Here is a 27,512-nt window from a genome sequence, read left to right as displayed (position 1 = left end):
AACAGGTGTCCCAGGCTTTACTGGGGCAGGCGGTTCTTGCCGGCCTTCTTGCTGGCCTCGAGGGCCCCTTTCAGACCGTATTGGGTGGGAACACCGTTGATGCGGTGAATCGAGTTCAGGTTCTTCACAACAACCATCTGGTAGCAGGTGGCGAAACCGTCACGCGAAGCGATGACAGACCAGGCAAGGAAGAGCTCCCAAATCTGTGCAATGTTAGGCGAATCTCAGGAAACAAGGGGGAATGAAGTTACTTACACGGTACCAGCGAGGTCCGTACTTGGCGTTAATGGCCTCCGCATTGCCCACCCAGTTACGGTACCATCTCCAGAGGGTTCCAGAGTAGTGAACACCGACGGTGTCGACGCTGTCTGAGATCAGTCGATGTCATTGTCAAGGAACCCAGATCATGACTTACCCCTTCACCTCAAAACCAGCTTGTTCCAAACACTTGATGTAGTACCAGAGAGGGGTAGAGGCATCGGCACCGCGGAAAATGTACTTGTTCAGGTAGAGACCCCAGATGAAGTCCTCATATTGCCAAGCCTGTCGCAAGCCCGAAAGCTGGACATACATAGCACCATCATCGTTCAGCATGTCGTAGCACTGGCGGAAGAACTTGGTGAGCTTGCGGATACCGACATGCTCACCCATCTCCAGCTGGGTGATCTTGTCGAACTTCTGCTCGGGAATGTCGCGGTAGTCCATGCACAGAATCTTACTCTGCTCCTCGGGAATATTGGCTTTGCGCAGAGCGTCGTTGGCCCAAGCCGTCTGGTTCTCAGCAATGGTCACACCGGTAACCTTGGCACCATAGTTCAAACTAGCGAAGCGAGCCAGAGTTCCCCAGCCACAGCCAATGTCCAGCATGGTCTCGCCCTCCTTGAGACCGATCTTCTCACAGACGATTGCCATCTTATTATCTTGCATCTCTTCCAGAGTCTCTTCCTTCTCAATGTCAGAAATGATACCGGCAGTGTAGATCATGCGAGGGCCGAGGAACCAGGCGTAGTGGTCGTTTCCGCTATCGTAGTTGGGACGGATCTGCTCCTCATCCTGAGCCTTGGTGTGGAAGAGCACGTCAACGAAGAAGGTGAAGACGATGAACTTGAACAGCTCGAGGGTGAAGGTGAAGTTTGCCCAGTCGTGGCGGTATTCCAAAGCGTCCAGGATATCGCCGTTGAATTCCACGTGTCCATCCAGGTACATCTCAGCAAGAGCGGGCAAGGGAACCTTGTTGCTTCCACGGTATCGGCGTTTGTCTTCCTCCCGCTTGAAGGTCAAGTAGTGTTCCACGGGTCGGCCGGTCAATTTGACCTTTTCATTGGTGCGAGGGCTGAGGGAGGAGGCATAGGTCCAGAAGACCACCAAGAGCGGAAGAACTAGTACAAGGGCGAAGAAAATAAAGGTTTTCTTGCCGCCACCAAGGTAGTAGGTGATGAACGCAGGGACACCAACGAGGACCACTCCGAGCAGAACGTTGGAGAAGCTCTCGTTTCCAGGACCGTCGACAGGGAGTGCAGCATTGTGAATAGCCGGTGACTGGACCGAGGAATTAATTAGCAAAAGTGTCTGCAGGGAAGGCGAGTCGGCAATTCGCAAAGGCTCACGTTGGTCAGGGCAATTCCACAATCCTTGCCAGTGTCGAACTGGTTCGGCTTGGGCGCAGGGGTTTCGATGAACTTGATGTCGCTCGTGAGCTCGACATCTTTGGGGCCTCCCGCCATAATCAATTGAGCCTCTCAGGGGGGGGAATTCCGTTCGTTGTCTAAGGAGGGACAAGGAGGAAAAGACGGTGAAGGAGGGGAGACTCAATACGGGAATCCAGCTCCCGGGAGTGATCGACGTGTCCTGCCCCTGTGGCCCGTACGTGACGAAAAACACCGAAGATCGTGCCACCGCGCCTTCCCGTTTGCGCCATAGCTGCCAGTTCTGCATATATCCTGCCACTAGAGCTCATTCGTCCAATAGGAGCATATAAAACACTGTTTCTGACATAGTTCCTTGATTCTAACACTCCCGCAAGCCACATATTGCTCAATACCAAGTCTATTAGAATAGGGAGGCATAATGGCTTTCTTAGCCAATTTTTTTTGGGTTGTGTAGTGGCGATAATCACATTGAATCCTGCGGCTAGTGCATTATCCCTTCAGACCTTCATTATCTGCATGTGGACCGAAATAATGGTTGTCCAAGTAGTGTAGCGAGTCATTTTGAGGCAAACTTTTAATACATTTTCATGTTTGCCGGGGTTCTCTTTCAATAGAGATGGTGGTATGTTGAGGAAATTCATATCATTATGATGATTCGCTATGAGCCCAGTCACTGAACGCCAATGCTAACATGCAATAAGGAGATAACAGTTGAGGCTAAATGTCGAAAAAAGAAGGGAGATGAGAAGATCGTAGAGGTCTCACTTCCTCGTCCGCCACTGAGCACCGGCCGCGGCTCCTCAGGGCACCAGATTTAATCCGCCGACTTGAGATCTAAACTTGTCAACCGCATCCGTGAATGCTTTCTTTGCTGCGTTCAGATCGCCCGCTAACACCTCAACCTCCGACTCGAGCTGAATTTCTTTAGCATCATGGCCGGCTCGAGAGTAATAGTATTTGCCTTGGTGAAGTGTCCAGTTGCGCAAATATGATTGGTAGTCTTCGAGAGCAATCTGTCGGGCGCTGGCGAGGTATTGAGGAGCCAACCTCGCAACTGCGCGCGGTAATGGGTCCGCAGAAGGACTACACAGGGCAGCATCATGCGCATACGCTGTGTCCAGGTTTGAGCTTCCAAGTTGCAAAGACACAGCATGAACAAACTCCAGAAACCATTGAATGTAGGATATCAATCCCTCGCCTTGTTCATTGATCCGGTCGATATAGTCGATAATGGTGAGAGAAGACGAAAATAACCCGACGAAGACTGTCAGCATCGAGATGACAATGGGGTCTTGAAGTCGCAGTGAGCGGTTGGAGAGAGGGCGCAATGCGCGGTATGACGAGTGGAAAACGGCATGGATCATTATCATCACCGAGGAAAGACAAGCCTGGTTTGAGGCGTTAATATTGAACAGCAGGTTCCCGAAAACAAGAGTTGTCGTCAGCACGACAGGCCTCGCCAGGATCCACGACGCTGGATTGAGGAACGAACACTCCAGGTATGCTGGGAATACGCTTTGCAGCAGCACAGCTCGGAGTGTCGGTTGGTTTGGCACTCCATCTTCGATAGTGTCCTTCACGGCTTTGTACAGTTGCTCGACCAAGACAGACTGTTGGTTGTCAACGGCAGCTCTTTCGGAAATACTCTGAATGAACATAGTCAACGCTAATACTTCTTTGTGAGCAGACAACTTCGGTTCGTATCGTTTCAGCTTCGCGACAATGTAGCGCGGGTCCGAAGAAGGCAGAGGGAACAAGGCTGGATCTGTGAAAAACGGGTCCACGGGTCGGATATCACTGGTGAGCTCTTGGAGGAACCTGATGACCTGATGCACAAATTGCACGTAGGCACCCCGGGCAGCTTCCGGATCCCCGTTTCCAGTTTCTCGGTAATTCTTCTGCATTGCTTTCATGAATTGGTGCAGAATGTCAGAATAGTCTTCTTTCGTGACCGACAACTCCGAGCTTCGGTGGAGCTCCATTTGCTGCACATGATCTCGCATATTGGAAAGAATACTTGAGATGAGTGATACCCGCCGTTGAGAAAGCTCAGTCAATGTGATTTCGTAACTGTCCTCACCCTTGGTCTTGGTGAAGGGGAGATTCTGGACGAGAGGGTCGAAGGGGGCACTGTTCAGCAGAGCCTCAGTAAGGCGATGCTGGTATTTCAGCATCGACGTTCTCTCAACCAAAGACGACATCCACATCCCCATTACGAGAATCCGACAATCGGAGATCACCCTTGCATCTTTCCCAACACACATTGCCAAGAAAAGGGGTGCAAAGTTTCGGGTCTGCACAGTGTCTCGTAGCCTAGTCCAAGATTCATCCCCGAATGGATCAAGATAGTTGTCCCACCGTTGCAATCCATGATGGATGAGGATTTTTGCAACCGACGTCCAGCATTGCAGGACATCGTTCAAAATATTATCTTCTGGGTAGTTATCCTCGCCGAAGCAGTTGGACACGGACTGGAAAACAACCGGACGCAAAACTTTCTGCACGTGTTCAATGGCCTCGCTCGGTAGACTCTGCTGGCCTAAAGCGGCATCTATCTCATTCCAGTCATCAATGTCATCAAATTCCTGGCTGTCTTCATTTATAGGAGGAGCGGCAGCGATTTGGGTATCTGGGGTTCGTGCAATGAAATCCTTGTCGATATAAGCCACGATCACCTTCAAGGTATCGGAGACAACGGCATTGACTCGGGGAGACTTTGTACTGAACATTCCAAGCAATGAGTCGAAAGGGGTCTTCACGATAAGTCTGTAGGCATGGTCTAACGAAGGAGCTTGTTCCACAGCAGTTCTCAGACCAGATATTGCCGTCTTCAGAAGGGATTCAATCTGTCGCTGATTCTTGGAGATGGTGCTTTCAATTTGATGCTTAGAAATCCACTTGTCATCTTTCGCCTGGCTCTCGATTTCCTTGCGAGCATGTGCGTGCTGCGATCGGAGCTCTGTGACGAAAAAGCTGTGCCAATCTGCGAAGACATCCAGTCCAGATACATCCTCCTTGGTTGATAACTTGAAGCGAACAAGCCTCGACCAGGAACGCAGGTTGATATCACAAGTCTCGCGATGAGAGGCAGCCGGGTGGACTAGATCGCGTATTGTTTCGACACGGGGTCGACATCCATCTGGAACAGCCCAGTACAATGTGCACAGCAGATCGTGGTGATTTCTCAGAGCATCCAGGTCTTGGGTATTGAGAGGCTGCTCTTTGGGATAAACACGCCCATGATTAGGGAGAAGACGCCAGGCGAAATTGCGGATCTTCTTGTTTTCATACTTCAGAGAAAGAAAATGGAACCCACTTGCTATGATCTTGAGCACGGTGTGAAAACATGGTTCTCCTGGTCGCACCTCTAAGGAAGGCTTTTGGTCGAGGTGGTCAAGGAACGGCGGAGATCCACGGACGTCTTCGTGTTTCATGTTGTACAGTAGCCTGGCAGCAAAGAAATCGTAGAGGACGTCAAGAATAGGTTTGCAGTCCCTCCAACCCCACGCGTTGATCAAGTGGTGGCAGCGATGAAACAGAGTCTTGCAGTAATTATTATAAGACATCGGAGTGGTCGCGGAATTCGTGTCAAAGCTGTTCAAAGCAGGTGACAATAGCTCCTTGACAAGAGGCCAATTTTCGTGAGCATTTCCGAATTGAGAATCCTGAGCCCGGCGAACAAGGCCATCTTGATCAAACTCATTCAGAGGTAGCACTGTGAACAAGGCCCGCCAGGCCGATTCTAAGCTGACAACGTCTTTCGGGTTCTGGACAAGGCCATTAACACAAGTTTCTAACTCTGCCTCGGTGAAGACTCCCCTGTACAGGTCGGAGCTGTGAAGAAGTTGTTCCACCATGACGAATGCGGCGGCAGAAGGGAACTGCTCGCGAATTCCTCCCATCGCAAGTCCCTCTTTCTTCCTGCTTTCGACTGACAGCTTGTGAAGCTCTAACAGACCGATATCACACATTAGCAATGTGAGCGTATCACGAGCTGACGCCTTTACTAGATCTACCGCATCATCTGCAGCGGCGAGACCAGCCAGTTCGTGTGAACCAACTTGACGAAGTTGATTCGCGAACACCATGTTGTAGCATGAAAGCATCATAACACCAGACCTGTTGTGATCACCCGCAAGGAAAGGGCGAATCGAATCTTGCAATCGCCAAGCCAGCTTCATAGCACGATTAAAGAACGCTTTGCGGTCGACCGGATCAATGAACCATGCAGTCGTAGTGACATAAGAGATGACAGACCGGAAAATAAGCTGCGACGGGCTCAATGTAGCTGCTGAGCTTGCTTCCGGTGCACATATCACATTTTGCTCGATATCTTGGCACATTTCTTGAAACACAGTCCCCAACTGCGAGGAAACAGTCTCATTCCAGCTTCCCCAATGGAAAGTTTGGCTCTTAAAATGGAACGTGAATGTTCCTCCATCGCAATCCATATTTCTTTTCGTGATGTCCAAAGAGCGTTTGAACTCGCCACTGCCTATGAAAGTCGATTCGTGGAAGAAAGTACTGGAGTGCAAGGGTAAGGTGCCAAAGTCAACGGAGTAAGAAGGCTGCCAGTTGAAGAGTCCACCCACTCCAAAAGAAGACCTTGGGGGTCCGCCAGGCGTCTGGGGGGTTGCGAATGACGCAGGAGCATCAGAAGGCGAAAGATCCAAACCATGATTTGAAGATTCCGCAACATCCTTAGCACTTTGGTCGATACGACGGGGCACGGCTTTTCGTTTCTCACGACGAGGAGGCCGCTGCAACGGTGCAGCTGGTAGCTGGTTTCTGTTCGCCGGCAGTGCAGGAGCTGAAGAGCTTGGAACGGTCTGAGAGAATGATCCACGGAGTCTTTGATCAGCAATGAATCGATCTAGGGTGAGACTTGGCTTAGACCCTTGTGATGACTGCTTCATGCGGTAGTCACGATTTAGCCGGTTGAGGCTCTGACTGAACACTGATGCTGGTTTTGACAGATTATCCAAGCCTGCAACGTGCATGGGCGCAGAATGAGGCTCGGTCCGCTTGAGGGATATGATTCCGCGGTTCCTATGTATTATCCACTCGTTCCCTCTGCGCTCTAGTCGTCGAATGTGTCGAGAACGAGCATCAACTGTGTGGGTACTCGGTGCAGTTGCGGGAGGTACATCTCCACCTGCCGGGGCATTTTCCTGCTCAACGTCCTGATCCATGTCGACGTCAATGACATCCTGCTCCGGAGCAAACAGCTGATTCCTTTCTTCGCTGGTCCTTTTGTTATTCGTTACCGCTCGACGGATACCATTCGCAAGATTGGAAGGTGGCTGACGCCTTTTTGGCTGCCGCTTCGGTTTATCGAGTTTCGCTTGCCGTATACTTCCACCCCTCCATTCATGCAAAGATTTGTTTGCATCTGCTGTGTCCTCCCGTGTGCTAAGAGAGATGAACTTTCTGGTTGGACTTGCTCGGCCGCTATCTTGCCGTGACCGCGCTCTTCGAGCTGCAACGCGTAAAAATTGAGGCTGTTCTTGACGCGGGCGATGAGCCACATCAGGGGCATCTAGGATACCCAATCTGGGAGCTGAGTTGGTAGATGACTTGGGTCGGCGAGTTGAGGAGTGCTTTGAGGATGACTTTGAAGATGGATTGGAAGACTTCGAGGACGACTTTATTCGACGTACTCCGGCGGATTCGGTAATCCTGGTCTGTCGTTTGAACCGGGCCCGTTTTGTGTTTTTCTCTTTTTGCATCGCACTATCTTTTGGCGTTGGACGCTTCAAGGCTCTTCGCCTTTCACTGGGTTCAGGTCTGTGGCCCGAGCTTGAAGCCACAGGGAACATGTTATCGATTCGGTTATCCTCCATGTTTTCATCGTCGTCTGAGAATGGGTCCGGCAAGCCAAAGGGCCCACGAGGTTTCCCCCGTGAACCCTCGTCGGACATATTATCGCGAACGGGGTCATTAATTTGTTGGTTTGCGTCGTCACTGTCATCAGAATCGCTAAAGTCGAGTAGAATAGGTCGCTGACCTGAGCCTGGTCCTCCCGGCTGACCAGGTTTCCGAATGATTTTCTTAGCAACTCCCTTGCCATCAGCCCGCTGGGCTGCGGCAACTTTTCTGCGTTGGATCTCTCTTTGCCGATCTGCTGAGCTTTGCTGAGCGTGGACTCGAACCCAGGAGGCGGGAAGGACACCACGCGTGCGACGCTGCAACAGTCGGATCTCGCGTTCCTCAACCGTCTCTTCGTCTGATATATGCGACGGCTCTGAATCAGTTCCATCATCTCCTGTTTCCTCTTCGTTTCTATCTTCCGCTGCTACAGAACCAGTTGCTGAATCCGCAAAGTCGTTCTCGTGAGTGACATCGACTTCGGTGTTCGTTGTTCTCGAATTGCCTTCCGTATTTGTAGTTGGAGGCGGCGTAAATCCAGGTGGAAATCGAAAGACATTTGGGTCAAATGGCGGCTTTTCGGTTGATGGGAGACTTCCAGAAGGCGGTGGACTAGATGGGATATCGAATATAGAGCCACCAAAACGTTGACCTGGAGGCGTCTGATGTGGAACCACTCTTTGCTTGGGACGACGCTCTCCAGAGCTTCTAATCCTTGGGAATCTCCAATGTGTGACTTCTTCCTTCGTTTGGAAGAGTAGGTTCTTCGAATGGGAGTTCTTTGGCGACTACGAAGCTCATTTGCACCATTAGGGTGCTCTTGACATCGGCTTGAGCGAAGAAACTCCTCTGGGGGTGGACTAGATCCTGGACCAGTTGGAGTGAAGGAGTCCTGCTCCTGGCTCTCGCCGGATGCCTCAGCAGCTCGCCGTTTCTTCTCTTCCTCGGTCATTCGAATAGGCTTCACCCCTCGTTCCCTCATCTGCCTTTGGTATTGGGCCATCTCGAGTGCGTAGGGATGCAACTGGATTGCGTTTCGTTCTCTAAAGCTCCGTCGCACCGGCTGTGTCACTTCCCGAAGGATTTCGTCTGGAATGTCCATCTCTATAGTTTCAGGCTGTGCAATGCCATTCAGAGGTTCCCCGGCAGCAGGACGGGGAGCCGAATCCTCTAGATGGAAGTCAAGTGAGTCAGGCGGAGATGATAACGGAGAGTCATCGTATGGGTCCTCAGCAACGTCTGCATGTTCCTCTACATTCTCTTTTCCACCGGGCATAACGGGGCTCTCGGCCAAGTTAGCTGGCCGCGAAGAATCCTCAATGTCAATTTTATTCAGGCCATCAGACAGCTGAGAGGCTCTATTGCGTGTTTCGCCGTCGTTTGAGGCGTGATCCAATGCATCGTCAGCACGGTGGTCATTAGAGGATAAGTTGACATTTGTATCGTCCACAACATTCAACTCGTCCGGGGATGAGTCTCTAGATGCGTTATCTTTTTTCCGATTTTCTCCATCTTGTGCCGTGAATTGTGCAGCATTCAAAGGCAAGGAATGTTTCGAGGGTGTGTAGCTTTTGGACAATTGTCTGCGGAGTTGATTGCTCGCAGAGCCATCCTGTTCTGGTGAAGAACTTGGAATTTCCCATACACCAGCATCTTTCCGGAGGCTCGGCGCGGGGACCTGGACCTCAATATGCGAGTGTCGCTTGACAGCTGAGGATCGCCTTCCGTATGTCTTGCGGTCACGTCGTGGCTTGTCATCGGGGGTATTGCCACGCCCGTCCGTCCGCTCAGAGCGTTCAGTATCTGCTTCTAGCTTGGACTGTCTGGAGTTGGTGGCCGGTGTCGATAGCAACTCTACCGAGCCTCTCCGTGCACCCTCGCTGTCAACTTGTATCGGGGAAGGTTTTCCTTCGGGTTGTTCCTTTGCATTCTTGTTCGGCTCGAGCGTATGGGCTATCGGGATAGGCAGGTACTCCAAGTCGACCTCATCTTCGGCGTCAGGGACCACGCCGTCGGCTATACCTTGCACGTCTAAAGTGTCGAATTCTTCCTCTTCGTCCGAGTCTGGGACAAACCCTCGTTTCCGCCATGGTTCCATTTGCATTCTAGGCAAGGCTGACCCATGTCTCTATGGCATCATTGAGTCGGCAAGGAATGGGCACAAAGCACCAGGTGCGTAACGGGAACCGAGAGCCAATCGCGCAAGAAATTCGAGATTGTAGTCTTGGACTCGAAAGACGCGTGTGGAGCAAATCAATTTAGACGCGTTCGCGGGAGCTAATCAGCTCCTGATAAGAGCGGGTCCCTCCAGGTCTTCCGCAAACCTCCCAGCTACGCTTGACGCTACAGTCCTCCCCATGATGAGTCGCAACTTGATTCCAGCGGTCCTTGCGATCGGCGTTGGGGTCTTTACTGGTACATGTTCCCTACTGTCGTGCCTTCCGATTGGCCTCAAGAGAATACTTGAGCACTAACTCAATCTCACAGGCTACTACACTTTCCAGCCGGCTTTCCAGGAAATCGCAATTGAAAGAGCCCACGGGAACTCGCCGTCAAACCCAAGCAACTCGCCCGCTAAAGATCCTTCATCCTCGCCTGCTCAGCCACCAAAGGCTGCAAGCTCCGACCCGGTCTCTGAGGAGAGCAAACAAGCTCGTCAATAGCGGGTCTGAATGCCAAAAAAGAAAACCTTACCCTCATTTCCTGGAACGCTTGCAATAGAAACATGCTTGGTGTGGTCTATTATACAGTTTGAGTCGTCGCCTACCGGATGTTTGAAAGAACTAAGCGTTAGTCGTCCTATGATCATTTTGACGGATACAAAGTTGATCAAGCTACCGGAGGATTGTATAGATAGAATCATGTAAAAACACAATCTGATATTATTGAACTGCGCTTTTTTTTTTGACCCTGATGAAAAAATAACAGAAGCAATCGCAACGCCATGCTCCCAACGATGAGCCAGACATAGTCGCCCTCAAGGAATTTAAATCAGTCCATGCCCCGCAGTCCCAGAGATGGATCCCCATACGCCTATTCCCTTGTCCACAATGCGCCATCAGAGTTCCTCCACCAATTTGTTACTGCCATTTGCAAGGGCCTCGCCGAAGACCCGGCCGGTTGGCGTCCCGAGCCATTCCTCTGGCACACCAACCTTGCAGCCCTGATTACTGCTAACCCAACGAGCCATAGTGGGGTCTGCCTTTTCAGGTTCGGCGCCCTCTTGCTCTGCCGGGGTGGACTCGGTGGCTTCAACGGCAGCTCCCCGGCCACGGCGTTTGGGAGGCTGCTTTCTGAGGAGACGGTTGATAGTGTCCATCTGCGAGTTGTTAGCCTAAGATTGTCTTGCCTCATGCAAGTGGCGCCTTTTACCTTTTCTTCCTCATTTCGCTTTTCACTCAGGTTCTTTCGTCGTCGAGCCATCTCAGCCCGGCGCATGGCTCGCTCTTCCGCAGTGAGGTGCTTCTTGACCTGGGGTTCTGTATGATGATTAATATAGCCGTTGGCTTATATTCTGGTCGATGGAACCATGGACATACCCATCGGGAGTTGCAAAAAATCATTGCCCAGGTTTCCTCGCTGGCGCTTAGTTTGCTTGCCACCCATGGCATCACTGTCCATGTCGTCATCCAAGTCATCGTCGTCTTCTTCGTCGAGATCGTCAACATTGATATCAGGAACGGCACTCTCATCCTGATCATCAGGCTCTCCTGACGCATCAGAGTCCGAAGCTGAAAGAGGTTCCTCCTCTTCTTCTACTTCCTCCTCGTCTTCCTCCTCCTCGTCCTCTTCTAGCTCCATTTCTTTTTCTTCGACGCTTTTTGCGGATTTACCGCGGGCTGAAACAGCAGCCGCTCGTGCGTTTCGCTTTGCAGGTGGAGGCGGAGCTTCATCCATGTCGACATCGCCGTCCGCATCTGCATCTTCATCTTCTTCTCCAGGAGCATCCTCGTCGTCATCCTCTTCTGGGTCTTCGGCTTCCTCTTCATCAGAAGTTTGGACCTCCACAAGCCTCTTTCTGGTGCGACTCGTACGTGGCCCGGAGACGATTGGGTTTTCCTGGAAGACGTTCACGGAGCGGCGGGATCGGGCTCCTGTACCCTCTCGCAATTTGCTTGCGGACATATTTACCCTCAATCGGAGAGATTGGCGGCGATCTTCAGATGGGTTAGGCCTAGATCGCAGGACAGTAACAGATGATGGGCCAGTTCTGGAACGAGTCTGCCGTGTTGATCTTGGATTGAAGTCAGTATCAGGGTCAGAGAGATTCTCTTGCACAGCACGCAGTCGACGTGGTCGAAGGAGTGGCATGGTCGCAGCAAGGATTTATGTTATAGACAATGAGTGTGATGGAAAGCGGATGCAGTGAGTGAATATCAAGAGCAGCGAATAATTTTCCGGTTGCAAGGATGTCCACAAAGCCTCCGAGAAGATATGCGGGGTGGAGGGTTTACAGCGTAAGGCAAAGGTATGGCAAAACTGATTGCAGCTTGCAGTGAATGGGGGAGGGACGAAGTGAAGCGCCCAATCATCCCGGTTTGGGAACCTGGAGGTGCAAACCGGGAAGGTACAGCTCGATCATGTCTTAGGCGCCACGTTGGAGATTCGCACGAACAAAGCGCACACCAGTAGCAGGGGAGTCTGGGGTCGCGCGTCTGCCGTGTTCCCCAGTGCTTCGGGGACGGAGAGGGGAGAGAAAAACTCGAGAAACACAAGACGAGATCAGGGGATTGGGGCAACTCACAAGGAACTTTTTAATTTTCTCTATATACGGCCCTTTCCAATGGGTCCCAACTTTCGCCAACTGGTGGTATCGCTGACGATAGATGAACGAATCGAAGTCACCGATGCGCTCCATTCTGCCGGGCGGTGGACTATGCTGTATAGTGTGTTGAATCAATTGATAGATTGGATGAACACATCGTGCGTATGATTTCATTTGATTTGATTCTTCAGATGGACAACGGATTGTTTCTGTGAGTTTCTAAGGGTATTTTAGGAGAAAGTGGTGACGGGTTTCCAATCTGAAAGGTTTTAGTCGCCAGTACTTTATCACTGCCACCTTAATATATCGAAGCACGGCTGGTAGTCAGGCCCAGTAGGGTATCTGCATATTGGAATATCGCTGTAAAAAGAGGTAGCAATGAAATATTATGAAAAATTAAAAGGATATATAACTACTGCTTTTCCATTCAATATCCAGATTAGCCAAGACATAACTAGCAATTGAATGTCCGGACTAAGAAATCCAGACCAACACCAGCAACGCGCCCCGGTTGCAACAGCCGAGGTCGGGCTCACATGGCGAGTCCGGGGAAGACCAGCCTTCCCACTCCAATCACTTTTCCACCTCTACCTTCCATCCCGGTCTGGCATTCTGACTCCAGAAAGGCCTGAAAACATTAGCACAATGTCAGACTCTACAAAGCCTCCATCTATTCCCTCATGGCAACGCCAAGCTAGCACTGCTCCAGCCAATGAGTCTTCCCAGTCTCCATCTTCATCGCCGATCTCCGACGATGCGCCAACACCGACATCGCGGTCGGAGCTTGTCGAGCAAGCTGCGCGATTCCTCGAAGACGAAGCAATCCGCTCTTCTCCAACAGACCGCAAGATCTCATTCCTGGAGTCAAAGGGGCTGAACAAAGAAGAGATCGACCAACTCCTCGGTGTTTCCCGAAACGAACAGGGTAACAGCAACCCGAGCGCAATATCTGAACAGAGCCAAGAACACCAAGGAAACTCCTCGTCTGCAAACTCCAACCCAAGCCCCTCCTCGTCAACGCCATCCCCCCAAGCAGCTACCATGTCACAAGCCCGATCCTCTCCCGCCACCCCCTCCGCATCCCGCGATGTGCCCCCCCATCATCACATACCCAGAGTTTCTCCTCCAGTCCGCCAAGCCGCCACCTCTCGTGACAATGCAGCGAGTTCTATACACTCTCTATGGCGCAGCCGGCCTAGGCGCAAGCATCTACGGCGCAAGTGAATACCTCGTCAAGCCAATGCTGGCCCAACTAACCGACGCCCGGCACGATCTGTTTTCCACGGCCAACGCCAACCTCAAGAAACTCAACGAGAAACTCGAATCTAGTGTCAGCGAAGTTCCGCCACATCTCCACGCGCACAAGATCAGCCTCCCGGAAAACGAGGACGAAGACACAGACTCCGTAACCTCGGACCCAACAGAGCTGTTCCACCGCGACATCGGCACACAGACGACCCCCACTGTGCTGAGTGAAGCGCTCGATCCCGCCGCGAAAGAAGGGCCAGAGAGTGAGACGACGGCCGATGCGCCGATGCGCGCGGTGACCGGTCATATGAGCAGGCTGGAGTCGATCCAGGCGCAGTTGAAAGAGATTAATGATGTAGAGCGTGAGTCAAGTAGCTTGGAGGATTCTGTGCGAGCTCGTATGACGGATTTGCATCACTACTTGGATGGGCTGATTTACTCCGCGCCGACGTACACGGCGGCGGGATCGGGGTATGGTCTCTATTCGACTACAGCAAATGGGAGTGGTTCGTCTGCGGGTGTACCGAAGTCGGAGGAAGACGCCATTGCCGGTTTCAAGGCGGAGATCCGTGGTGTGAAGGGTGCTCTGCTGAGTGCTCGTAATTTCCCTGCTAGTCGGGGTGGGAGATTTGGGGGAGCTGCTGCAGCCAGGTGATGAGTGATAGATTGAGTATTGTATAGTGCCCTAGGGAGTGGAGAGAGGAATACTAGTAGTTGATATAACTGAGCTGTTCAAGTTGTATTATATAGAAGAATATGGAAATTTCTTATTGGAAGAGTTCTATTCTCAGAAATCTACTAGTATGCCCTCTGCGGGGGTTTGACGACCAACGACCGATTCCGAGTTTGAAATCTGTGAAAACCACTGGTTTATCGCTAAAGTTTGTCTATATGATGCTCTGGGACTGAACTCCCATCAAGCCCGAAAGCCAAGCTCAATCTTCTCAGAAAAATCATCAGGTTCATGGCGATTTTCTTTGCTCGTAAAACAAGTAATTGATCAGACTAGACCCCAAAGGGTCGCAACAAGAAATGAAATACATGGGCATTAAGGGTAGACGGACAAGAAAGAGTAACAGGCAGATAGCCGCTTTATATCGACACTATCGTCCGTCTATCTTCGGTCAGATACAAGGTCCTCAGCCTCTACTTCCGGGACTTCAGGATTTTGACAATGAACCGTGGACCAGCCTATCACATGTAATCAGTATGGGTTTTCAATAATTTGGGAGTGTCAACATATCACTCACCTCCCAGCTCCTGCTCTCGTCGGGATGGTTGTTCTTGAGATCATCAAGAATCGACTCGGCGACATCATACTGACGGGATTGGATCGCGGTGGCGAAGTTACCCAGCTTGCCCAGTGTCTCAGGCTGCAGAGAGTTGCTGTTGATCTGCTGATATAGGACGTTCAAGCTGTTGGTAGTATTCTCAATCTTAGCATTAGCTCGTCCATCCGGTGTTGGCGGGGCTCGAGCTTTGATGTGGTCCCATTCCCTTGACAAGATCTCATGAATTGCAGGGGGCGCCTGGGGTGAGCTCTGGGGCGGAGTACCGCGGGCTGGTCACAATCAGTTTATGTGAAAGCTACAGTAGTGAGTGGGTTGAACTTACGAGCATTGGCGGGCGGCGGAGGAGCAAACCCGGGTCGAGCTGCTTGTGGGGAGGAGGGCACCCGCGACGCCATGGGAGGAGGCTGCACAGCCGCGGCCGATGCACGAGGGGCGTAAGGGTTTGGCGGAGGGGTCTGCGCTGCGACAGGTGCACCGTAGGGTGTCGCACCAGCCGAAGACTGAACAGGTGGGGTCTGCACCTGGGATGCCGGGCTAGGAGCATAACGGTTGTTTGCTGGTGGCATGCTCGGAGGCGGATTATAAGGAGATGGTCCTCTGGGGATTGAAGCCGGCGGGGCCATGGTCGCGCCTGTCGGCGGAGATTGAGGGAGCGAGGCATATGGGTTGACTGGCGGGGGAGGGGACGCAACACTTGAGGCCAAGGGAGATGTCACCCGCGGGGGAGGAGCTGCACCTCGGGGTGGAGGGGGAACAGATGGAGGACGCTGGCCGGCAACAGGTGGAGACTGATTAGGGAAGGGAGAGCTTATGGTAGCGCTGGCCGCGGCAGGGGTACGTGTGCGCGACGGAGTAGATTTGGCAAAACCCTCTGGGAGGTCATTCCACGCAGGCAAGTTAGTGGCGGTAGTATAAGTGGTCACTGTGTTGGCTGGTGATTGGTTCCGTGGTGGCGGAGGAACACCTGCGGCAGCAGGCTGCCCACCAAACGGAGTAGCGGGACCGTAAGGTGACGGCTTGATACCACCAGTGGGCTGGTAGCCACCAGATTTAAATCCGGTAGTTGAGGGAGCAGCGGCAGCGCCCGCACCACCAAATGTAGCGAATGGATTTGGAGGGGGGACCTGCGCTGAAGCAGGAGTATAAGGGCTAGCGGACGCTGGTGCTGCCGCCTGGGCAGGAGGAACATAAGGGCTGGGCGTAGCGCCATAAGGCTTGCTTGGATGAGCACTGTTCAGACCGTAAGGCTGAGAGGGGAAGGGGCTTAGAGCCGCCCTGGGGTGTTGCAGTCCGCTGAGCAGTCCGAGAAGCAGGTGCCTGTCGAGTGGCCAGTCTGATGCGGTTGCGGGCAACCTCAGCTTCCGGATGCTTTTCAGGCACAAGATCCAAGTACTTCTGAGCAACCTCGAGCCGTCCGTGGCTAGCACAAACATCTGCGTACTCGATGTACTTCTCGTAGAGGGTATGAAGACGCCAGTCGGAATCTTTGCTCTGTTCTAGATCCTGGAACTTCGTGACTTGGCGGAAAATAGTGACCTTCTCGATCAGGCCCTGCAAGGCGCGAACATGAACAGAGAACGTGGAGCTGTCAGTGTCGGTCTCGATTCCCTTCTGCTCGTTTTCACGCAATTCTTCAACCCAGATGGACACAACCTTCTCGAGCTTCGAGCCAGCCAAGAAGCAGAACGAAGCATCTTTACGACCTGCCTTGTCCCCAGACTCCTGGTACTGCTCCTCAAGGCGATCACCAAGGGCATCACAAAGGTCAGGGAACTCTTTCTCATCGGCGAATGTGCAAAGAGCAGCCATGACCTCCTTCCAGTTGGAGAGATCGGCGTTGTGGACGACGTCCCACAGGTTCTTGCCAACAATAGAAGCCAGCAAGCGCATATAGTTTGGTCCACCAACCTGTTTTGAGAAATAGTACTCCTGCGCCTTCTCGATACACTTCTGCCCACCGCAGATAGCAATCATGAAAGCATCAGACAAACGATCTTCCTTCAGAGCGACATCAAGAGCTTTCTCAAACTCTCCCAGAAGCAGGGCGCGAGTGATGCTCTTTTCAGCCTCAGTTTCGGATCCGTTAAAGATCTGGAATGGGTTGTTGGTACGGGCACCCTTAGATGCGGCAAGGTCGGTCAGGAAATTGTCATCGGGGGTGGCGTCGAACATAGATTGAAGACGCTTGTGCTTCTTGACAGGAGCCTTTGGTTTCTCAGCCTCGCCATTGGCTTCATCGCCTTCCTTGTTCTCAATGCCAAGCTTTTCCAAGCTATCAGCAGCCTCGTCGGCCTGGTCTTGGAAGCCAAGGTATTCAACCAAGCCCTTGCGAGGGTTCTCGGAGAGTAGAGCTTCGAACACCTTCCAGTCGATCTTTTCTTCATCGCTCGAAGCTTTTGCAGCTCGAGATTCACAGAGGCTACGAAGATCACCTTCTTTCAGCGCGGCCTCGAAGCTCTCAGTGGCATTGCCAACACTCTCATCAACCTCAAAAGGTGTGATCTGGATCTTCGATGCACGCTTAGCCTTATCTACAAGGCCAACAGACACAACACGGCCACCAAACCCGAAGGAGGCGCCACAAGGACGCTCCATCCACCGAGGGGGCTTAGGAAGAGAAAATTTTGAAACCTGAGGCTGTGTCTGGGCCTTGGCAAAGAAGTCCTCTCCATCGAGAGCCTGGTTCTGGTCTGCAATGGCTTGCGAACTGTCGGTCTTTGTGTTTTGGAGAGTCTGGATCGAGATTCGGCCGTCGAAAGAAGCGGTGGCAAAGAAGTTCGGGTTGTGAGGGTTCCAACGAGTCTGGAAAGTCCAGTTGGTGACAACGGGGAATTCGCCGTAAGCCTGACCGGTTTGTGGGTTCCAGCAAATGTTGCGGTTATCCTTGCCTGATGAAAGCATGAGATCGGGATCTTGATCACACCATGAAAGCGAGAGCACGCCAGACTCGTGACCAGAGAGGGTCTAGAGCTCTCATGTCAGTATACGTTATAATTGATCCGTAGTTTTGGATATGATCCTTACTCTTTCCGGTGCATGTGAGTTTCGCAGATCCCAGACGTAGATCATTGGGTCTGAATCGAGAGGTGTGGATGTGATCAGCTTGGTGGGCTATACAATTGTAGTCAGTATAACACGTTTCGCAACTGAAGATCCGGCACCTACCTTCTCAGGGTCCCAAGCAACGGCGCTAACAGCTTTCCGGCCCATATTGTTCAGCGTCAAGCTCTCCTTCTTGGTCTTGACATCCCAGACTGTCACGAATCCGGCACTGCTACCGGTGACCATGATATGAGCGACCTTTTTGTTCCAATCCAAGCATTCGATATCATCAGTGCGAGCCGCATTATTGCCCAGCCTGAAGGGGTTTTCGATGTTGTTAAGATCGTGAATAAAAAGTTCGCCCTTCGCGCCACCGCTGGCCAGGAGGTTTGAGTGCTTAGGGTTGAATTGAAGGGCCTTGATGGCACCGGAATGGTTGGAGGTTCTCGACATCAAGGAGTCACTTTACTCATTAGCCAATGTTTGCCTATTTTCATTACAACGGTTTCAACTCACCTTGCGCCTGCAATTAATTTATCGGCATTCCAGAGGTTCAATGAACCATTCTCTAAGCCACCAGCAATGACACCACGCTTGCTCTCATCGAAATTTGCCCATGCAATATCATTGAAGCTATCCAAAGGAGGCATACGGTTAGCAAAAAGCTAGTCAAGATAGGTCCCGGACCGATCTACCTACCCCGAGTCAGTATCAATCTTAGCTAGTGGCTGTAGCTCCTCGCTCGCATCCTGGTGATCCAGGCTCAAGTCCCAGAGCTCAAGACATGTCTTGTTTGAGAAGTCGGCATCGACAGCACCTGCCCGGGTACCGGTGGCGATCAATGGTGACGCCGCGCCAGGGGACCAAGCAAAGGTGGCCGTCCGTGGGATCTCCCTCAGACGGACCATGATGACAACAGAGGGTAGTGGGGGTAAAGAGGGGTTCAGATGTCAATACAAGAGATACCAAGGGTCACTCAAGAAAAAGGAAATTCGATCCCACCCCTGTACAAAAAGAACAAATTGAGCCACGGGGGGTGTGATGGTCTCGACTTTCCTCAGTCCAAGTCGTCCAAGTGGCCTCCTGGACTCTTGGAGGGACCGGGAACCCGCGCTAGTCCCGATTTGGTACTCGCCAAAACACCGAGGCCTCTGCACGTGATATCATTTCTCTGCATTGAGAACAGAGACTCGTTGGAGCCACCTTTGGATAGCTACATTTGCAACTCACGGAGAAAGTCGGTTTTTTGCGAAGCAAAAGTGAGGATCTCACTCCCTTCAACGGCTTTCTTCAATATATTTAACTTGCTCTTCCAGCTTTACCACTCGACTTAAGCTCATTCGGAACAACCCCATCCCACCATGAGCGACACCACACGCCTCAGAAGTACCGTGTACGTTGGTGGTCTGGACCAGGCTGCCACTGCCCAAACGCTAGCCGAAGCATTCGTACCATTTGGTGAGATCGTCGACATCTCCCTTCCCAAACCGGATGCTCCCAATTCCGGCGATACCCACCGCGGGTTCGGATATGTGGAATTCAACCTCCCGCAAGACGCCAAAGAAGCTATCGATAATATGGATGGTAGTGAGATTTATGGTCGCACTATCAAGGTCGCCCCTGCGAAGCCTCAAAAGGATGCCAACGAAGGCTTGGGTAGCAAGACAGCAATTTGGGAACAGGTACGTGGGGGTTATATCTTGATATGCTTATCTTGTCGCATTCTGTCTGACAGGTCCATTTTTCTACAGGAGGGCTACCTAGCCCAATACGCTGTCGCTGAAGAAGATCGCCGAGCTGCTGATGAAGCTCGGGAGGCGAGCAATCGTCCACAGGACCCAATGCAGGGATTGGAGCAGCTCGATGTCGCAGGGCCTAAGCCCGAGTGATGCGAACAATAATGATGGCCACGGTAATGATAATGAAACAAAGCGACAGTCTTATTGTTGGAATACACCTCCCATCCACGAAGCCGGACTATTTACACGCTCGCCAACTGAGCACGTCTTGATTTTCCTTCGCTACACTTTTCCCCGGACTTCCGACCGTCTCAAAATGAAAGTACACGCAACAGAATACCAAGGATCAAGACTTGTGTGCATTCTTGTGCTCAAAGAAACGTGATGGTACATCTAGTGCTCGCGGCTCTCAGGGCTGTTGCGGTAAAGGCGCAGGGTCTTGTCAGACATAAGCTTGTGGACACTGGAGTAACCGGCGGCGCCGAGGGCAACACTGCGATCATCAGTCAGTTTCTGGCAACCATGTAAGGTGTATATATGCATAGGCTCAATGGCGGGCGGATGGGAAGGAAGAGGAGAAAATCCGTGCAGAGGTCTGGCGGGATATGACGGATAGTTGAATCAATAGGTAACTTACGCAAGGACAATGCCTGAATATCGCCAGAAAAGTTAGCTTTGGTTATTCCTGGCCGTATCTATTAAATATTTGCTGCGTTGTAGAAACTTACCCAGAGGGATCAACTCGGGAGGGCACTTCTTGATCAGACGGAGGCGCTGGGAGATAGTGTGGGCTAGCGAGGACCGTCAGTACAAAGGCGAATATAGCAAGCCGCAGACCAATTGCATAGCCATATAGGCTTGATTGGACGGTGGCGTATCATACCGCTGTGAGCCTCCTTCTGTAGACAGGAGTTAGTTGACCGAACCCGATCGTATGACGCGAGGCGAGGGTGGGGACAAGAAAACATACCGGCGCAGGGTGGAAGGCAGGACGCGAAGGCTGCATCCGCAGAATGCGAGAGGGATACATGGTGAGAGTTGGGTAAGGCGATGAGAGCTTGCAAAGGTGGTGAAATGGGAGGGGAGAAACGGAGGTTGGACGAGCTTTCCAAGGACGTCAGTCTGAGTGGCTCCTCGGATGATTGCGAAAAAGCGAAACGCTCAGTGGCTCTCGCTTCACCGCCCGGGTCGTACCCGGCACTTCACAGCTTCGATCACCCAACGTCTCTTCTTTGCCCTCTCACCCACCGCGCCCTCGTCTCCCCTCCCAATTCACTTCCTTTCATAACCCTTGTCTTCTTCAAGCGAAGCCACACTCCGACAAAATGGGTGCCATTCCGGAAGCTGACCCCGATGAGCCTGTCGAGACCAAGCCCTTCAAGTTCGTGACTGGTAAGTCTTTACCCCCTCCTCGAAATCGGGGACCAATCGCCTCTAGCTGGAGCCAATTGCTAATATACTTGTAGCTGGTACGTATGATATTGATTATATTGCGCAATGATCCCGTTTCCGACCACTCCCGACTGGGTTCGGCCGATCGACGAGAGCGTCATAAGATTGACAATTTCCCCCCCCAACAATAGGTTACGACGCTCGTTTCCCTCAGCAGAACCAGTATGTCTCTTTCCCGTACAGAGATGTCGATCAGTTAGGACTCTAACTATCCGATTAGGACCAAGCACTGCTGGCAAAACTACGTTGACTACTACAAGTGTGTCAACGCCAAGGGAGAGGACTTCCGCCCATGCCGCCAGGTAAATACGCACAACATATAGCTCAATCTTCTTTTGCGCCATGCCCTAACGATTTTCTGACAGTTCTACCACTCTTTCCGCTCCCTCTGCCCCAAGGCCTGGACTGACCGCTGGGATGGCCAGCGTGGTAAGCACCCAACGTAGCCTTGTACCGCTAATTGTGTACTAATTTCTTTTTATCAGAGGCTGGTAACTTCCCTGCTCACCTCGACAAATAGATGACCAACTTCCGGTTTGTGTTGATCATCAGGCTCTATCAACTCTTGTTTATTGAGAGCTCCCAATGTATTCTACTTGGCCATGCAGGGATTTGTTTCCTTCTTTCTGGACGTGGTCTTCCATTGTTCTAACAAGGAGAAAGAGTAATATAACTCGCCGCTATGCAAAGAAAACTTGTTTAAATGTACTCCGTCAATTCATCTAGTAGATTATAACGGGTGGTTTTTATTAGCACAACTATGCTCAAGCTCGGTTCAGCTATCTCGCGTACTGGTCCTCATTTGAATATACGGACTGAGATGAAGTCCGAGTGTTTTTGCAGCCTCTCGTGCGCCAATTGAGACTCCGCAAAGCTGGACGAATACCACTTACTAAGATAAGTTATCGTAGTGAGGACTCTGAATCTGAGGGTATAGTAATCTATACTATATTTCTTCTAAAAGTCTATATCATCTAGATCCTCGGTAAATAAAGAAAGCATCAGCTCAGGGGAACGCAAGGAGAGGCTGGTTCGTAGACTCAGCCTCTAGATGCAAACGGAGAGCATGCTGCATATGTACAAGCGATGGTGCAGGCCCGCTTGCCCACAAGTCCAATTTGCGCCACCCAGCGGTCATGAAAAGAAACAAAAAACTCGTATATATAGAAGAAAATGTGAGAAAGTTGGGGAAGGCTTGAGAGCATGAGGTACATTTAGCGTGCAAGCCTCCGTCTAGATACCCTTGAGCTTGCGGTAGAGCTTCTTGTGTTCCTCGAGGAACAAGAAAGTGGCGATAGTGTGGGGACCTAGACGGATAAAGCTGGGAACCCAGCCACGGAACGTCCAAGCAAGACCTTCCTTGCGGTAGATATCACGCAAGAGGCCTGCAATGCTATGGCCCCGGGCCTCAGCAGGCGACGCGCTCATGATGCGAGTCTTGATGACATCGACCGGGCTGCATACTGTCGTTGCAACGAATCCAGCCAGGAAGGACGCCGTGAAATGCGTCGTGAGGTTATCTTTCATGCCGGCTTTCTCGATGCACAAGCGCTTGAAGCTGTCGTAAGAGGCTAATTGTGAGGCAGTCATGAGCACTGCACGGGTTGAGTTTGGCCATACTCCTCGGAACAACGAGCCCACTCCTTCTGTCTTTGTCATCTCCACAAGCCCGTGGAAAGCATGCCTGTAGTTGCGGCGTTTCTCGATAGGGAGGGCAGCATCGGACTGCATACGCACATTGAGTACGTCGGCAGGATTTCCGGCCACCCCTCCAATGAATCCAGAGACAGAGGCCATGCCGATAAGGGTCAGCGCCCCCGGAGAGGAGGAAGAAGAGTTGGAGGGCTTGGCAAAGTGTGTTTTCAGTTCTTCGTATATACCGAATCGTGTAGTGGAGTATGTCATTTGACGTAAAATGGCAGCGGAAAGCTATTAGAGAGTCCAATTCTCCTTTGTTAGCTTTCATTTTCGCCTTTTCCGAAACATTGGAGTACAATCTTTCTGCACATACACCGCTGTATAAACCCTTAATTCCATTATGTTTTACGATATGCCCAAACGTGCCTATCATAGTTCGTGGCGCATCGGGTGCGCGAGTTTGTAAGCGGACCTAGGACATCGGAGAAGGCGTATGTTAATCAACGGCCCAAACGCGGCTACGACCGAGTCAATATGGAGGGGTGTCGCTAACCTTGACTGTGAGGCAATGTCAGTAAGCTTTTCGCAAATCATCTTCGCAAACAGGCGTTCCACCTGAACATCCACATACCTAAATCTAAAGGATGGGTCACCCCAGCAGCAAAACATGAAGCAGAACCACCAAACCAGAAAGGATAATGCACCTGTGTAGTCCGCGCAGGCGTCTTTACAGGCGCTGATACAGGCGCTTTTGACAGACCTGTCGGAGCCTGCGCCAGTTTACCGCTGTCTGCCATCTTGTCTCCTGCGAAACAAGATTTCCGAGCGGAGCGGACAAAAAATTGGCTTATAAATGCGAAAAGAGGGGAGAGTGTTGGAGCATTGAAGTTCGCGTCCTTATTTTTTTTTCAGATCCACGAAAAGCCGAGTCCCTGATTTGACGTAATCGCAATACCGCCGGCAGGCAAATCAAGACACCGAGAGGTCGGCTATCTCTACCCGCGGGCGGTAAGTGGTGAAATAGCCCAATGATATTATCGCATTTTGCCGTTGGTCCTATGGATCCAAGCATGCAGCCTTTCCTCTGTAAGGGCTGTATGTATCCTTACAGATGCACGATTTGGAGAAAGCTGGCCCCTCGGGATCAAAAATAGACCCCGAGATAAAAAATACAACCGGGATCTAGTTATTAACACCATAGAGCTATTCCAAGGTTACCGAGGCTTACCCTAATCGTCGATTCGAATAAACCTTGGACCTTATCGTGGTGGGCCTGAAGAGTAGATACGTTGCGGGTGGAAGGGATTCATTCTTACTGTATCCGAGACATCGCCGAGATTCTCCGTCAATGTACCCAGTGGGGGTCAAGCCCTGGATGTTTGAGAGAACGAGTAAAACTCGGGCTTTTGAAGATGTATCTAATTCGATCGGTTGGCTTCAGAAGCGAGATTCTGCTGATTTTAGTCTCTGCAAAATTGAACAGATTCCCCAGTATATGTGCTACCGAACTAATGGTCTATGTCATCCGGCGTTGAGCAGGAATTAGTACGCGGCAACGATCATCAGATCACTACTTGATGACTTGACCATCACGTTTTGTACTAGTACTAGTAGACCCCATACACCAGCGGTTCTTGATGTCTAAAATCGAATATCCGGCAGATGTATGTTTAGCTGCGTGGTGATAATAGGTATCCCTGCTGCGATCGTGCAGTAATACTTCGGCGGCTTATTTCCCCGGCTCCGGACATGTTTAGAAATCCGCGAATGCGATCGCAACGACGGCTTTGTCCAGACACATACTCCATAATGCGGTTGATAGCTGCGGGCCGAGCCCTAGGCTCAAGCAGTAGGTGGTCCGTTGCTACAGCCCGTCTGCGAGCCCCAATTCCGCAAGCCCAGCCCATGCTGTCTGCCACGGCTCTTTCTCGGAGATGGAATTCAACCGCAACTCCCCAAAAGTCCCAGCATCCAAAGTCAAGATACAACCCTAAAGGCCGAGGCATCCAGCCGAATCAGCCTCCAAAAGAAATCAAGATCCAAGACCGATCCTATCCAGCGGACAATTGGACAAACATCACCGACACCATCCAATCGCACGTTGGACGACACCTCTACCTCGACGAAAACCACCCTTTGGCTATCACACGAAAACTTATTGAGAGCCAGTTCGCCGGCCCCGTCTTCGGCAACTACTTCGAGAAAGACCCAGTCGTATCTACCTTCCAAAATTTTGACGTCCTAGGCTTCCCGGCCGACCATCCTGGCCGCAGTCGCACTGACACATACTACGCCAACCACAACACCGTCCTACGCACACATACCAGCGCGCACCAGCAGAAATACTTCCGCCGGATTAATGCCAATGAGAAGGAGCGCCCGGAGGAGGTCGGGTATACCGTGATTGCCGACGTGTACCGCCGCGATGCAATCGACCGAAGCCACTACCCGGTTTTCCACCAGATGGAAGGTGCTAGGCTCTGGAAGCGACCGGAGAACGATGCGCTCTCGCACTCCGCAGAGACGGCAGCCAAGATTAACGCAGATGTAGACCTGATTCCGCGCCACGATGTCGTGGTCGAGGACCCCAACCCGACGATCAACGAGAATAATCCGCTCCAGGCGGAATACCACTCGGCCGAGGAGGTCGAGGCGATCGCGACGCATCTCAAACGGTCCCTCGAACGGATGGTTATTAAGATCTTCACCGAAGGAAGCAAGGCTGCTGCTGCCAGCTCGGGGGTGACGTCGAGCCTGAGCCTCTGAAGGTGCGCTGGGTTGAAGCCTACTTCCCTTTCACCAGCCCATCGTGGGAACTCGAGGTCTTCTGGCAGGGTGAGTGGCTTGAGATTCTCGGATGTGGAGTTATCAAGCAGGAGCTGCTGAACAACTCTGATGTTCCCAATCGCGTGGGCTGGGCGTTTGGGCTGGGTATTGAGCGGATTGCGATGCTGCTGTTCAATATCCCTGATATCCGGCTATTCTGGTCTCGCGACGAGCGTTTCTTGTCTCAATTCCGGGCGGGTGAGATCACTCGTTTTACGCCTTTCTCGAAGCATCCTGCTTGTTACAAGGATGTGTCGTTCTGGCTGCCTAGAGAGGATGTGTACGAAGCGGCTGCTAAATACGGTCGTCCCGTGCCGAACTTCCATGAGAACGATGTGATGGAGGTTGTTCGGGGAGTTGGTGGTGACTTGATCGAGAACGTTTCTCTGATTGATGATTTCGTTCACCCTAAGGAGAAGCGAAGAAGTCTGTGCTATCGCATTCAATACCGTAGTTTGGAACGGACCCTGATCAACGAGGAGATCAACGAGTTGCATGACAATATTGGCTCCAAGTTGATTTCTACCCTGGGAGTGCAGCTGCGACGGTGAAGAGGAGGTGGACCTGTATTATATGAACCTGCCACTATACCATCTCAAATCTGTACAATAAAAATCGCATCCTCGTGCTCCTCAGTGCAAGGCTTTCCATTGCTCGTTTTGAGGTTCGTTGTAGGGCGGAATCTACACGTAGGTGACATGGAGGTAGTCAAAAGCCAGAGGCTTCTCAAATTGTGTTGTATTATACAATAAAGCGGAGAGAGTTTTCAAGAGACAGATTGCGCGAAAGCAGGGGAAAACCACTCCCATGCGAGACAATCCAGACGCCTCCCGTTCATATGCAGTGATGGTATCATACAAATCCAAGAAACAAGCAGAGATCAAGGAAGAGTAGTTTTTAATCCAAGGAGTAGCACCCAAGGTCATTTCCCAGCGAGATCATGACATGTGGTATATGGTACAGAGAGAAAAAGAGAAACATAATAGGAACAGGTGTCATGAAGAATTATAAGGGCGATGAAATTTAGGTGTTCTTGACGACACCGACCTTGGCAGCCTATAGAATCGAGAAATTAGCTGGGACTCTCATAGCGAAGGATGATGAGAGGAAGCTTACGCGAACGACACGGCCGTTAAGACGGAAACCCTTGCTCTGGACGTACATCACGTCACCATCCTCGAGATCGGGGGATGGAGCCTGGAAGGTAGCCTCGTGGAAGTTGGGGTCAAACTTCTGGGCTTGGCCGTCAACCTTCTCGCTGGGGTCAAAGCGCTCCAGACCGTGCTTCTGCAGAGTCTGCATGAGGATGTTCTCGGTCATTTTGAGACCGGCAACGAGGTCAAGAAGGGCCTTGTTCTCTTCAGTAGGAGCAGCCTCGAGCTGCTCCTTGGGAACAGCCAGGAGTGCGCGGTCGAGGTTATCAATGCTCTCCAAGAGGTCCTTCGCGAACCGCTGAATGGCGAAGTTGCGGGCATCGTTCATTTCACGCTTGGTACGCTCCTGAAGGTTACGGAATTCGGCGACGGAGCGAAGGTATTTGTCCTGTTGGAGAGCATTGTCAGCAGGCAGACCAACCGAAATAGGTCATGTAAGCCTGGAAGAGCGGCATCCGGTTCGTACCTTCAATTCAATGATTTCTTTGTTTTTGGCCTCAAGCTCCTTCTGAACAGGGTCCTCGGCCTCTGACTCAGCCGACTCGCCTTCCTTGGAAGCATCCTTGGTAGCATCCTGGGTAGCCTCCTTGGTTTCGGTCGAATAAAGCGGGAGAAGGGCTGGGGAGCAAATGGACGGACCGCTGTGGGCAGCCGGGTCTGCAATCGTGATGTCTGGCGCAAGGGCAGCGGCGCGGCAGCCGTAGAGGTAGAAGCAGCTAAGGCTGAGCGAACAGCCTGTGCTTGTCTGAAAAGAGTCCGCTGGAACATTACGTGATATGATAAGGGGGGGAGGATTGAGGTAAAATGATGGGATGAGGAAAGCTCGAGTTGCGATCCGA

At 51.7% G+C, this 27,512-nt stretch overlaps 12 protein-coding genes across 12 annotated transcripts; 5 read left to right on the top strand and 7 right to left on the bottom strand.

Annotated features, from left to right (window-relative positions):
• Positions 1 to 17: 17 nt before the first annotated feature.
• N7468_007253 (putative cyclopropane-fatty-acyl-phospholipid synthase) lies at positions 18 to 1,724 on the bottom strand (the record flags this gene model as incomplete). Its single annotated transcript, XM_058476549.1, has 4 exons — positions 18 to 203; positions 256 to 364; positions 416 to 1,539; positions 1,608 to 1,724. The coding sequence occupies 4 exons, from the start codon at positions 1,722 to 1,724 to the stop codon at positions 18 to 20; spliced, it is 1,536 nt and encodes a 511-aa protein (XP_058329439.1).
• Positions 1,725 to 2,449: 725 nt separating this feature from the next.
• Positions 2,450 to 9,615, bottom strand: N7468_007252 (uncharacterized protein; the record flags this gene model as incomplete). The annotated part of the gene is made up of 2 exons (XM_058476548.1): positions 2,450 to 8,129; positions 8,192 to 9,615. 2 exons carry the CDS (start codon positions 9,613 to 9,615, stop codon positions 2,450 to 2,452), a joined length of 7,104 nt encoding a protein of 2,367 aa, XP_058329438.1.
• Positions 9,616 to 9,874: 259 nt separating this feature from the next.
• N7468_007251 (uncharacterized protein) lies at positions 9,875 to 10,180 on the top strand (the record flags this gene model as incomplete). The annotated part of the gene is made up of 2 exons (XM_058476547.1): positions 9,875 to 9,932; positions 10,005 to 10,180. The coding sequence occupies 2 exons, from the start codon at positions 9,875 to 9,877 to the stop codon at positions 10,178 to 10,180; spliced, it is 234 nt and encodes a 77-aa protein (XP_058329437.1).
• A 395-nt stretch (positions 10,181 to 10,575) lies between these two features.
• Positions 10,576 to 11,828, bottom strand: N7468_007250 (PAPA-1-like domain-containing protein; the record flags this gene model as incomplete). Its single annotated transcript, XM_058476546.1, has 3 exons — positions 10,576 to 10,836; positions 10,890 to 10,996; positions 11,057 to 11,828. 3 exons carry the CDS (start codon positions 11,826 to 11,828, stop codon positions 10,576 to 10,578), a joined length of 1,140 nt encoding a protein of 379 aa, XP_058329436.1.
• Positions 11,829 to 12,927: 1,099 nt separating this feature from the next.
• N7468_007249 (peroxisomal membrane protein PEX14) lies at positions 12,928 to 14,185 on the top strand (the record flags this gene model as incomplete). The annotated part of the gene is made up of 2 exons (XM_058476545.1): positions 12,928 to 13,207; positions 13,287 to 14,185. The coding sequence occupies 2 exons, from the start codon at positions 12,928 to 12,930 to the stop codon at positions 14,183 to 14,185; spliced, it is 1,179 nt and encodes a 392-aa protein (XP_058329435.1).
• A 491-nt stretch (positions 14,186 to 14,676) lies between these two features.
• sec31 (putative protein transport protein (SEC31)) lies at positions 14,677 to 18,772 on the bottom strand (the record flags this gene model as incomplete). Its single annotated transcript, XM_058476544.1, has 8 exons — positions 14,677 to 14,721; positions 14,781 to 15,091; positions 15,145 to 16,040; positions 16,063 to 17,786; positions 17,847 to 17,933; positions 17,988 to 18,327; positions 18,381 to 18,497; positions 18,564 to 18,772. The coding sequence occupies 8 exons, from the start codon at positions 18,770 to 18,772 to the stop codon at positions 14,677 to 14,679; spliced, it is 3,729 nt and encodes a 1,242-aa protein (XP_058329434.1).
• Positions 18,773 to 19,225: 453 nt separating this feature from the next.
• N7468_007247 (RNA-binding protein) lies at positions 19,226 to 19,753 on the top strand (the record flags this gene model as incomplete). The annotated part of the gene is made up of 2 exons (XM_058476543.1): positions 19,226 to 19,546; positions 19,616 to 19,753. 2 exons carry the CDS (start codon positions 19,226 to 19,228, stop codon positions 19,751 to 19,753), a joined length of 459 nt encoding a protein of 152 aa, XP_058329433.1.
• A 243-nt stretch (positions 19,754 to 19,996) lies between these two features.
• Positions 19,997 to 20,633, bottom strand: N7468_007246 (uncharacterized protein; the record flags this gene model as incomplete). Its single annotated transcript, XM_058476542.1, has 5 exons — positions 19,997 to 20,096; positions 20,241 to 20,253; positions 20,332 to 20,394; positions 20,487 to 20,502; positions 20,574 to 20,633. 5 exons carry the CDS (start codon positions 20,631 to 20,633, stop codon positions 19,997 to 19,999), a joined length of 252 nt encoding a protein of 83 aa, XP_058329432.1.
• A 295-nt stretch (positions 20,634 to 20,928) lies between these two features.
• Positions 20,929 to 21,575, top strand: N7468_007245 (cytochrome c oxidase subunit VIb; the record flags this gene model as incomplete). Its single annotated transcript, XM_058476541.1, has 5 exons — positions 20,929 to 20,995; positions 21,187 to 21,217; positions 21,276 to 21,357; positions 21,421 to 21,484; positions 21,541 to 21,575. 5 exons carry the CDS (start codon positions 20,929 to 20,931, stop codon positions 21,573 to 21,575), a joined length of 279 nt encoding a protein of 92 aa, XP_058329431.1.
• A 713-nt stretch (positions 21,576 to 22,288) lies between these two features.
• On the bottom strand, positions 22,289 to 23,490 carry N7468_007244 (uncharacterized protein; the record flags this gene model as incomplete). Its single annotated transcript, XM_058476540.1, has 3 exons — positions 22,289 to 22,984; positions 23,067 to 23,165; positions 23,347 to 23,490. 3 exons carry the CDS (start codon positions 23,488 to 23,490, stop codon positions 22,289 to 22,291), a joined length of 939 nt encoding a protein of 312 aa, XP_058329430.1.
• A 1,012-nt stretch (positions 23,491 to 24,502) lies between these two features.
• Positions 24,503 to 26,070, top strand: N7468_007243 (phenylalanine--tRNA ligase; the record flags this gene model as incomplete). Its single annotated transcript, XM_058476539.1, is given in 2 exon segments — positions 24,503 to 25,435; positions 25,447 to 26,070. 2 exon segments carry the CDS (start codon positions 24,503 to 24,505, stop codon positions 26,068 to 26,070), a joined length of 1,557 nt encoding a protein of 518 aa, XP_058329429.1.
• Positions 26,071 to 26,542: 472 nt separating this feature from the next.
• Positions 26,543 to 27,441, bottom strand: grpE (mitochondrial nucleotide exchange factor MGE1; the record flags this gene model as incomplete). Its single annotated transcript, XM_058476538.1, is given in 4 exon segments — positions 26,543 to 26,575; positions 26,636 to 27,061; positions 27,140 to 27,291; positions 27,309 to 27,441. The coding sequence occupies 4 exon segments, from the start codon at positions 27,439 to 27,441 to the stop codon at positions 26,543 to 26,545; spliced, it is 744 nt and encodes a 247-aa protein (XP_058329428.1).
• Positions 27,442 to 27,512: the final 71 nt, after the last annotated feature.

This window comes from Penicillium chermesinum (genome assembly GCF_028974085.1).
Source record: "Penicillium chermesinum strain IBT 19713 chromosome Unknown utg000005l:1.0-4115287.0:1.0-4118363.0, whole genome shotgun sequence".
NCBI classification, from domain to species: Eukaryota; Fungi; Ascomycota; class Eurotiomycetes; order Eurotiales; family Aspergillaceae; genus Penicillium; species Penicillium chermesinum.
The sequence above is the reverse complement of the archived record's forward strand: the minus strand, read 5'-3'. Positions and strand labels throughout refer to the sequence as shown.